The sequence below is a fragment of the Dromiciops gliroides genome, chromosome 5 (genome assembly GCF_019393635.1).
Source record: "Dromiciops gliroides isolate mDroGli1 chromosome 5, mDroGli1.pri, whole genome shotgun sequence".
Classification (NCBI taxonomy): Eukaryota; Metazoa; Chordata; class Mammalia; order Microbiotheria; family Microbiotheriidae; genus Dromiciops; species Dromiciops gliroides.
Genome location: NC_057865.1, coordinates 100,979,029 through 100,990,633, shown reverse-complemented (window position 1 = coordinate 100,990,633; position 11,605 = coordinate 100,979,029). Strand labels below are relative to the sequence as shown.

Here is an 11,605-nt window from a genome sequence, read left to right as displayed (position 1 = left end):
TAAATTAGATATGATATATATTTAGACAAAATTGAATGGGAATAAAAGAAAATATCTTTTTTCTCAGTGTTAAATGATACCTTTACAAAAAATGACCATATATTAATGCATAAAAACTTTATAATTGAATTCAGAAAAGCAGAAATATTAAATGCATCTTTTTCAGATCATAATGCTATAAATTTATATCTCAAAATAGACTGTTGAAATACAGATTAAAATTAATTGGAGATTAAATAACATAATCTTAAAATGAGTAGGTTAAGGAAAAAGTCAGAAATCATAAATAATTTTTAAAAGAAAATTATGAGAAACTATATAAAACATGGGATGCAGCAAAAGCAGTAATCGGAGGAAAAATATATGTAAATGCTTAAGTTAATAAAATATAGGAAGATCAGATCAATAAATTGCATATAAATTATGACTATGCTATTCTGAGTATTATACAAATTCAAATCAACTACAAAGTGCCTATGAAGGAAATTGATATATACTTCCAGGGAAAAAAAACTGATAAATAGAAGTATGTATAGTATGGTTTACCATGTATATGTGTATATACATTTATATTTGAACAAGCATGTGTATATAAAGGAGAGAGTGAGGGAGGGATTGAAGGAGGGAGGGAGGGAGGGAGGGGGAGAGAGAGAGAGAGAGAGAGAGAGAGAGAGAGAGAGAGAGAGAGAGAGAGAGAGAGAGGATGGCCTCTAGTGAGAGGTAATGGGGGAAGAAGGGAGACAATTTAGAACTTAGAATGTAACAAAAACATTAATTTAATTTTAAAAAGAGTTGTACACTAGAAAATATTTTAGAGCCTATTTGCTATGATTCTAGATGGGAGGAGACAGAAGCAGTCACTGTTGTAGAAGAACCCAGCCTTTAGTAAGTTCCATTTCTCCCTTGAGGGTCAGGGCTCAGAGTATATCCAAACTGCAGAACTGATATATCTCTAATGGGAAATCTACTATTTGTGTCCCAATTGAAAATCAAGTGATAGAATCTAATAAGTCCCAGTGGGATGTATAGTACTTTGGATTCCCCATCCTGGTTGCAAAATCACCTAAATCATGTAGGACTGTTGCTATTGCTACTGATAAAACAACAACTTACAACTGAATTCTAAGGGGATGGTGGTATGAAGTTAAAAAAAAAAACCAATATAGGGGTTCAGCGATACCTAACTAGACCAAAAATTTTCAGATTATAAATTTGTAACATGATTCTTCATCTCCTGGAATTTCAGTCACCAGGGTCTCATGAAAGACAAATAGTCGTAAATGTTACTCACACAGAATTTGTTCTTTGCTTCTCTGTGGGGGAGGAGGCTGGTGTTTGGGAAGGTCTGTGATCCACCACCTGCCCTGAATCCTAAGGAGTAATAAATCAGAGATAATCTAAGAGGAAAATCTTTGCTGCTAGAAGACAAAGGCATCTTTCCTCAAGCTGAACAAGAAGCCCCAAAGAGCGGACCTGAATCTTATCCTGAGGATCCTAGAGATAGCAAAAGCTTTAATCTTGTCTCAAAGACCACCTCCTTAGAACTTGCTTCAGTTTCCTGTATAGCCTCCACATGAGCATACCTAAGTAGCCTTCTAGCATTTGGCCATGAGTTATGAGCAAACTATTTATAGCATCTAGTTCTATAAAGAGCATGTCTTTTCATCTCACACTTCTTTATGTATTGAAAAGGGCGGATTTTTAGGTAAGAGGATGGCTCAAGTAAAATTTATTATAAAATTTACATATGTAAAGTGTGGGCAAAGAATCTCTGGTATGTCTGTTACTTGATTGGATTTTATTTTAACAGGTGAGAAAGGTATTTTGAAAATTCAACAAACTATCATTTTGAGAGATGGTGTAAGATTTGCTTGTAAAAGACCATGGAAAAATAAAGAATCCATGATTTCTTTGTGAAATATTGAGCAAGAGTTTGGCATAAGAAAAAGTCCTATTGTTGAGAGTTGATAGATAAGATAGATAGATAGATAGATAGATGATAGATACAGATAGATATAGATATAGATATAGATATAGATATAGATATAGATATAGATATAGATATAGATATAGATATAGATATAGATATAGATATAGATATAGATATAGATATAGATCAAAACTATAAGTGTGGGGTACTTCAACCTAGTAGGAACCTAGTAGGTACTTAACAAATACTTTTTCATTATATATATATATATATATATATACACATTTATATGTATAAATTAGTATATATATAAATAAATTTATATATATAAATTAGTATATATGTATGCATATATACACTAATATTAGTGTTTATAATAATTAGTATATATAATTATTATACTATATACATATATTATATCCTAATAAGTATTTGTTAAGTACCTACTAGGTTCCAAAAACTCTGCTAATTACAAGGGATATGCAAACAAAATATTTAGCAATCCTTCCTCTCAAGGAGCTTACATTCTATTTGAGTTCTTGAAAAATGGTGAGTTGTTAGTTTTTTCTGTCTTATGCATTCAACTATTTATATTTAGTATGTGTAGAAATGTGTGTGTGTGTATATATATATGTGTGTGTGTGTGTGTATGTGTGTGTGTACCCATCTATATCTATCAAAAATTAATGTAGCAGAAATTTGGAGAAGGATCACAACTAAGAATGTAAATTAAAAATGATCAGGGAGAATTTGTCCTCATTTTTTTCTGTTAGAATGAAGGAATTTAGGATATTGGGGAGGCATGAAGAAGTACATAGAGATTTCATGGGTTCTAGACCAAGTTTATTATTTGAGGAATGGAACCTTCTATCTCACTGAATTTTCTACTGAGGGTCCAAGATCCAGAATATATCAGCAAATTGACACTTGGTTTACTTATTTTAGTTGACTTTAATTTTTCCATCCCTCACATAGTAAAGTATGTTTTTAGGCCAAGTGATGGTGTTGATGGTAAAAGGTGATAGACTTAAGGGGAGTGAAAAATATCTTCATGAACATTTTGTATATATAGCTACTATTAAGAACATTATACATGAAACTAAAATCATTGCATTCAAGAAGCAGTTAGATGGATATAGTTATATAACTCCTTTGGTCTTGTGGAGCTCTGATACAAAAGAAAATGTGAAGAGACCTTATGACTCCTTCTAGTCCCTGCACTTTGCTTTCTTAGCTCTCAACAGTCTTGTCACTTGCCACTGTCCAATCACATTGATGCTGTTTTTTCTTCAACCACTACATGGGAAAGTCCCTCTTTCAATATTAATAAATTATAGTTTCTATTCTCATAGGTATATTAAAAGTGGGTATGGAAGCAATTTTGAAAATTTTCTGCCTCTTCTAAGATTTCCATGTTTAATATATATTTCTTGGGCATTGTAATGGTAATGACGTCATGGGACATGATGAGTTTCCAGGGTGTTTTTTTTTTTTTAATTGGGAAAATACCTACTTGTGAATTATAGCATGGCGATAGTGGGGGATTTTGTCATTTCTATTGAAGACTGAATGGCCAGAATTGTTACACTCATTAAACAATATTATTTCACTCAGTTATTACAGTGATTTTAAAACTTTTTTATTTATTTTCATAATGAATTTAATATTGACTACCATATAGGTAGATAGAGATATTGATATAACTATAAGATACTAAGTAATTATAAAAGTTATTAAAAGCTTATTTTTGAACCTCTAAAGTGCTTTAAGCAAGCCTACACCCAAGCTATCCAAGAGTTATTGAATTATGCCATTTTTTCTGGAAAATGTATTTTGTAATATTTATTGGAAGGCTATTCTAGTTCACAATAATTTGTAGTCAATGTCAGAATACATAACATAAAGTGAAAGCCAGTGTTATAAAACTTAAATATTTCAAGAATATTTTATATCATTAGCATTGTTATAATATACATGACAACCACTCTCAGTTTAAGGTTTTTAAGAATTCTCCAGCCCAAAATTACATCATCTTTCAGTCTATATAGTAACAAACTTCTCCATACTCATCTGTGATGGTATATAAATGAAAAGTATAGAGTCTACTACCAAGCCTGTGCTCAGAGCCTTTCCTACCTGATAGCACCAGTCATAATTGTCTTCTGATTGGCTGACACACAGCCTTTTTGAATCCAGGGTCACCTTCATGACATGCAGATGTATTGAAGGAAAACAATTATCTAGATACTTAATTGAAATGTTGAGTTTTTAAATGAATCCATTTTGACATTGACCCCTCATTCAAATTCTAGGAGTGAGTTCTTCATCCTATTTTCTACATGCATTAAAGTTTTACTAAAAGCATGGAAATCATCAAATTCTAATGAATCCTAGTTAAACTTTCTTTATTCAGTAATGAGGGAGAAACTAGCAGCTAGACAGTATAGTTGACAGAATATTGGGCTTTGAGTCAGGATGCCCTGTGTTTTAATACTGATGGAGAAACTCATTAGCTATGTTATCCTGTTTAAGATACATTGCTACTTTGGGGGCAGCTAGGTGGTGCAGTGGATAGAGCACCAGCCCTGGAGTCAGGAGGACCTGAGTTCAAATCTGACCTCAGACATGTGACACTTACTAGCTGTGTGACCCTGGGCAAGTCACTTAACCCCTATTGCCTCACCAAAAAGAAAGGATACATTACTACTTTCAATATCAATTTCTGCTTCTGCAAAATATGATTTATAGTATCACCTACCTTCCAGAAGTCCTGTTAAGATCAAATGAGATCACATATATGAAGCAATAATAATCGTAAAGTTTTCTGTATAAATATTATTGTTTTAGCTATTACTGCCCTACCAAAGCTGTTGACCAACAAAAGTTTGTCTAAAAATGTTGGCAAAGATGTCAGATGTGATGGAATACAAAAAGTTACTATATCCCAGGCAGATTAAGAATAATACTTTCCACCCAGACATACTAACTTTTACTGTCACTAAAGGAAAATACATTGCTCTTGTATAAATTAATCTTCCTAATTTCATATAGGTTACAACCTAGAGTTTGGTGCAGTTCTAGATGTTCGTGCTTTCTTCCAAAAAGAAGGAATAGAAATCAGGTAATCCTTGATTTTATTTCCATTGTCTTATTCTTCCTAGTGAGGAAATGTTTGACGTTGACTTTCTTTCAGTGTTCACTGACTAGGTAAGAGTAATTGGTTTTTACTCCTACTGTGTTCTATATCAACAACATCTGACAATTTGCACATATTTAGCTTCTCTCACATTCAACAGCTTATGAAATAATGTGAAATTGTCCAGTGGGAGAAAAAAAATGGTCAGGAAATGTGCTTAGATAAATTTTTTGCATTAAAATAGAAAAAAAAAATATGTGCGTCTTTGTCATCAAAGTGATCTAGATTTTTAAGAATATTGACCTATTCATAATGTAAAGTAACAATTATCCATTCCAAATTAATATTGGGCTCAAAGGGACAGGATGAAGAGTAAATTTGTTTTTATTTTTTGACTGAGAGTTAGAAGCAGATCTAATCAGATTTATTTAGTGGGTACCAATAATCATGCTTCCTCACTTCTTTCTGCCTCTGACCCAGACCAATTGTTCTAAAGACCCTGATACCACCTCAATGAAGATTTGATGAAAACCATAACATCCTTTCCTAAAATAGCACAACACTCTATTTTCTCCTCATAGGAAACATAACCTCTTCTTACACTCCAACAGTTTACATAGTATTCCCATATCCTTGTGTTGCTGCAAACATATCAAGTTTCCTGTATTACCAGACCATTTTTAAAGTTTATCTTTGGGAAGGGCAATAATTATACAGCAGATCAAAATTGTGTATAAATTTATTTATGGAAGAACAGTTATAGAATAATTAGAAGTGTTTCTTACTGGTTTCAGTCTTCTTCCCTCTGTCCTCTTTTGCAACATCACAAAAGAACCATTAACAACGAACAGCAGATAGTTGTTTCATGGGGTTGGGTAGAAGTGAATTAAACTATGTGTTTTAATATCTTCTTCCAATGTCTTTGTTTTCTACATAGTGTCATGGAGAACAACCAGACTACAGTGACAGATTTCATTCTGCTGGGGTTTCTTGTTAGCCCTAAGATGCACCAAATTCTCTTTGGGCTCTTCTTCCTACTCTACATCTTTACTCTGCTGGGTAATGGAGTTATCTTGGGACTGATCTGCCATGATTCCCGACTCCACACTCCCATGTACTTCTTCCTGTCACAGCTGGCCATAGTTGACATCTCTTATGCCTCAAACACAGTCCCCCAGATTCTGACAAATCTCTTAGATCCAGCCAAGCCCATCTCCTTTGCAGGTTGCATAATGCAGACCTATTTCTTTTTGGTGTTTGCCCACACTGAATGTCTTCTGCTGGTAATGATGAGCTATGACCGATATGTGGCAATCTGCCATCCCCTCAGATATACTGTCATTATGAACTGGAGAGTGTGTATTGCATTGACTATCACATCCTGGGCATTTGGATCCCTCCTAGCATTGGTCCATGTGCTTCTCCTCATTAGGCTGCCCTTTTGTGGGCCTCGGGAAATCAACCATTTCTTCTGTGAACTTCTGTCTGTACTGAAACTTGCCTGTGGGGACATATGGCTCAACAAAATTGTCATAATTATTGCCTGTGTGCTTATTTTAGTTGGTCCCCTCTGCTTGGTCTTAATCTCCTACACACGTATCCTTGGTGCTATCCTGACAATCCAGTCAGGGGAAGGTCGAAAGAAAGCCTTCTCCACCTGCTCCTCCCACCTCTGTGTGGTAGGGCTTTTCTTTGGTAGTGCCATCATCACTTACATTAGCCCTAACTCCAGGAACTCTGGGGAGCAACAGAAAATTCTTTTCTTGTTTTACAGCTTCTTTAATCCTACCCTAAATCCTTTGATCTATAGCCTGAGAAATGCAGAGGTAAAGGGTGCCCTAAGGAGAGTGCTTAGGAAGGAGACACTGGGTTAAGGGATTGAATGGAACTTTCTTTGTTTCTTTTTATGGAGGAAGGGATAGAAATGGAGCCTTTCAAATTTATAACAAGTTGGGCAGTAAATTTCATGAGATTAAGTCACCTTTATTTTTTTCATCCAATATTCTCATGTTCCCCTTTTCTACCTAAAATTCCTTCTGGGGCACTTCTATGCGGCTGAACCTCTTTATTTTTGCTCCTACATTTCTCTTTTTTCTTTGATATACCTCCATATTTCCAATGTTTCCACTGAAACCCTGTTTTCTGTGTTGTATCCTCTCTGACCCTGGATGTCTGGGAAACTGCAAATAAAATGCATTAATTACTTTTTATTAGAATCTATAGTGATATGATTTGATTTTATATTAAAATTATTTCTGAACATATCCCTCTTTTCCCCATTCCATGACCCTTCATGTGTTATAAAGAATAATAAAGAAAAAACATAATTCAGTAAGATTAATCAACAATTATGTCAAGGCTTACTATATATTCAATTTTCCATATTCACATTCTTATCCATAATCACCAATATCTTCAAAGCATACAGAGAAGTGAATTTTTTGTCTCTTCTCTGGGATCCACTTTGGTCACTTTTTCATTCATTCAATTAGTAAGTAAACAACAATTTATTAAGTATGTACTATGTAACAGGTATTATGATAAGCACTAGGAATACACATAAAGGCAAGACAGGATTCCAACCATCAATGAGTTGACATTTAATGGAGAAGATAATTTTCAAATATCTATTTACATTCAATTTCTCTTCAGTGTCAATGGAAGGTAATCTCATAACCTAGCTAATATCTATATATAGATATATAGAGACATATGTATGTATGTATATATATATTATTTATTTATTTATTTATTTTAGTTTTAAACATTTGTTTAGATAAGATTTCCAATTTCAAATTTTTCTCCCTCCCTAAGACAGCTAGCAATCTGATGTAGGTTATATACATATACATATACATATACATATACATATACATATACATATACATATACTAACATTAAACATATTTCTGCATTAGTCATGTTATACAGGAAGAATCAGATCAAAAAAGAAAAACCTCAAAAAAGAAAAACAGCACCAAAAACAAAGGAAATAGTATGGTCCAATGAGCATCCATATTTCACAGTTCCTTTTTGTTTTTCTGGATTTGGAGAGCCTTTTCCATCTTGAGTCCTTTGGAACTTTCTTGTACCATTGGATTGGTGAGAAGAATCTAGTCTATCACAGTTGATCAACACATGATGTTGAGGATACTGTGTACAATGTTCTCCTGGTTCTGCTCATCTCACTCAGCATCAGTTTATGCAAGTCCTTTCAGGTTTCTCTGAACTCCTCCTGATCATCGTTTCTTACAGTACAATAGTATTCCATTACATTCATATACCACAACTTGTTTAGCCATTCCCCAATTGATGGGTATCCCCTCAATTTCCAAGTCCTTGCCACCACAAAAAGAGCAGCTATAAATATTTTTGTACATGTGGGTCCTTTTCCCTTTTCCAGGATCTCTTTGGGAAAAAGAAGCAAAAGTGGTATTGCTGGGTCAAAGGGTATGCACAGCTTTATAGCCTTTTGGGCATAATTCCAAATTGCTCTCCAGAATGGTTGGATCAGTTCACAGCTCCACTAACAATGCATTAGTGTTCTAATTTTTCCACAGCTTCTCCAACATTTATTATAAAAATATATTTTTTACTTCAGATAAAACATAATAGACTTTGCTCCAGCATCTTATTTTAAATATGCCTTAATGATTATGTTTCAAGTGGCCTTCTTGTAAGCAATATATTGTAGTATTCTGTTTTCTAATACATTCAACCCAATGCATTTTGATCCTTGGCACTCTTTGCAAACTTGTGACCATAATTTGTGTTTAGGTACCAAAACTGTAGGTTTGCACCTCATTAGAATTCTGGTCGACTGCTGTTGACCATGGGCCCTGTAAGCTGACCAGAAAGCACTGTTGGTCAGGGGTGTAGAGTGTAGGGGTTACTGCTGGCTAGTTCATTACCTGAATGTCTTGACCAAGGACTCAGATCAGCATGAGAAGTAAACAAGGCTGTGAACATTCCTTGCCCTTGTCTACTATTCTTAGATTCAGGTCATCATTGGTGCTTTTTTCTATTTTATTTATCTTTACAAGTTACTAATTATATTGTGTTAGTGGAATATTGAAGTCTCTATTAATGTTTTTTTCTGTGTATAAAAATATTTGATTAATTTGATTTATATTATATATCTATATATTTAATCTAATATATAACATTTAATTCGATTAACTTTTTATTCATTTCTATGACTTTTCAATACATTGATACATTTTTATTATAGTTGCTTAAGAAATGTTTATTGACTTGAATTGGCAATGGTTCTTTTCAGTATGATGTAGCTTCCATGGTTAATTTCTTCATGCTGTCTAATGCAAATTTAGCTTTGTCTAGCACTACATCAGTTTTTGACTTTTAAGTACTAAACTAAAGTGTGTGTAGTAAAAGTGTTGCATTTTTAAAGAATTGCATTTTCCCATAAACTGAAGAATTCAGTTCATTTACATTCCTAGTTATAATTATTTTATTTGTTTTCATCTGTCATATGCTGCCATAGTATCTGTTTTTTTAGTGCTTAACACAATGTCTTACATATAATAAATGCTTTTTGATTTGAATTGCATAAATACAATACTCTCCTTTAATTCAGCACATTTGCTTCAATTCCAGTCATTATGTATACAAGTATCTCGTTGTATATTAGCTCATTGAGGACAAGACTTTTTTTTTTAATTTTTCCTTGTATCTTTTGCAATTAACATAAGGACATAATAAATATTTGTTGATTGAGTGGTGAAACAGTGCCTAGATTTCTACTTTTGCTTCCATGATTTTTCTTTTCAAATTTTTGCTTCCCCACCTCATCCCTTTCTTAGAAGAATCTCTCCAGCTTCTTCTCTATTTTTTCATCTTTTCTCATAAAAAATTTAAAATGTACTCCCAATGGAATTGACCTTTGATCTGGTTTTGCTTCTTATTATCCCACTTTTGCCATTCTTCTATCCAAGTGGGATATAATTCCTCTTAAATAGATATAACTAAAACTGTTACTGACTTTTTAATTGGTACAAAGTTAGAGGCCCGTGAAAGAAGCTCGATGGACTATTAGGTCTTATTTTGGCCACAAGTAACTCATAGCACTCACTGTCATGAACCTGATGGGTTGACAGATTTATTCATTGTATTCATGAAAAAATAATTTAGCTCCAGTTGAAGGGTTGTGTAGCAGAGAGAACACCAGATTCATACTGAAGATGTGAGTTCAAGTCCAAGATCTGCTGTTTATTGCCAACATAACCTTGGACAAGATTCTTTCATCTCTTTTGGCCTCACTTTCTTCATCTATTTAATAAAGGGTCTGAACCAATCTCTTAGGTCCTTTCCAGAACTAAATCCAATGATCCTATGTTATAGAAGCCTATTGTAATAGATTGAAATTATTTAAATATATACATAACAACTCCAAAAGCAACCAAAGCACTGAGCTTTCTAAGTTTTGTACCCTAGAGATATCTCAGTCTATTTGCTATGATTCTAGATAGGAGGAAACAAGAACAGTCACTAGTCTAAGGCTTTAGAAAATTCTAATCCTCTCTTGAGGGCCAGAACTCAGAGTATTTCTAAACTGCAGAATTGGGAATGTTTCCAATGGGAAACCTACTATTTATGCTCCAATTGAAAATCAAGTGATACAATCTAATAAGCCCCATTGGGATATAAAGTATTTTGGACTCCCCATCCTGGTTGCAAAATCACTTGAATCACATAGGGCTATTGCAGGTGCTACTGATAACAGATGAGCTATGCCTTCCTTCAATTTACACTTAATTCTAAGGGAATGGTAGTACAAGGGCAAAAATTATAGGGGTCATGAATGCATAACCAGGTCAAACACTTTCAGATTATAAATTTATGACATGATTCTTCTTCTCTCCTGGAATTTCAGCCACCAGAATCTCATGAAAGATAAATTGTCTTAAATTTTCCCCACACAGAATTATTTCTTTGCTTCTCTGCGGGCAGGAGACTGATGTTTGGAAAGCTTTGTGATTCTCCACCTGTACTGAATCCTCAGAAATCTAAGTCAGAGCTAATCAAAGAGAAAAATCTTTGCTGCTGGAGGACGCAGGCATCCTTCCTCAAGCTGAACAAGAAACCTCAGAGAGTAGACCTGAATCTCATTGTGAGGATCCTAGAGATAGTAAAAGCTTTAATCTTGTCTCAAAGACCACCTCCCTAGAACTTGCTCCAGGTTCCTGTATAGCCTCCATACGAACATACCCAGGTAGCCTCCTAGCACTTGGCTATGAGTTATGAGCAAAAATTTATGCCATATAATTCTATGTATATGATGTCTTTTGTTCTCATACTTCTTCATGCATTGAAAAGGCAGTTTTCTTATTAATAACTTTAGGTAAAAAGATGGCTCATGAAGAACTTATTATAAACATTGCAAAAACAAAATGTGGGCAAGGGCCTCTTGTATGTCTTTTACTCAACCAATTTTCATATTAACAGGTAAGAAAAGTCTTTAGAAAATTCAGCAAACTATGATTTTGAGAGATGGAATCAGGGATATTTACTTTTTAAAG

At 33.9% G+C, this 11,605-nt stretch overlaps 1 protein-coding gene across 1 annotated transcript; it reads left to right on the top strand.

Moving 5' to 3' along the window:
* The first annotated feature begins 5,959 nt into the window (after positions 1 to 5,959).
* LOC122729205 (olfactory receptor 2A1/2A42-like) lies at positions 5,960 to 6,940 on the top strand. Its single transcript, XM_043967932.1, has one exon. It carries the CDS (start codon positions 5,960 to 5,962, stop codon positions 6,938 to 6,940), a length of 981 nt encoding a protein of 326 aa, XP_043823867.1.
* Positions 6,941 to 11,605: the final 4,665 nt, after the last annotated feature.

Excerpts from the sequence above, each read along its gene's own strand:
- LOC122729205 (XM_043967932.1), top strand. The coding sequence starts at position 5,960 with ATGTGTTTTAATATCTTCTTCCAATGTCTTTGTTTTCTACATAGTGTC.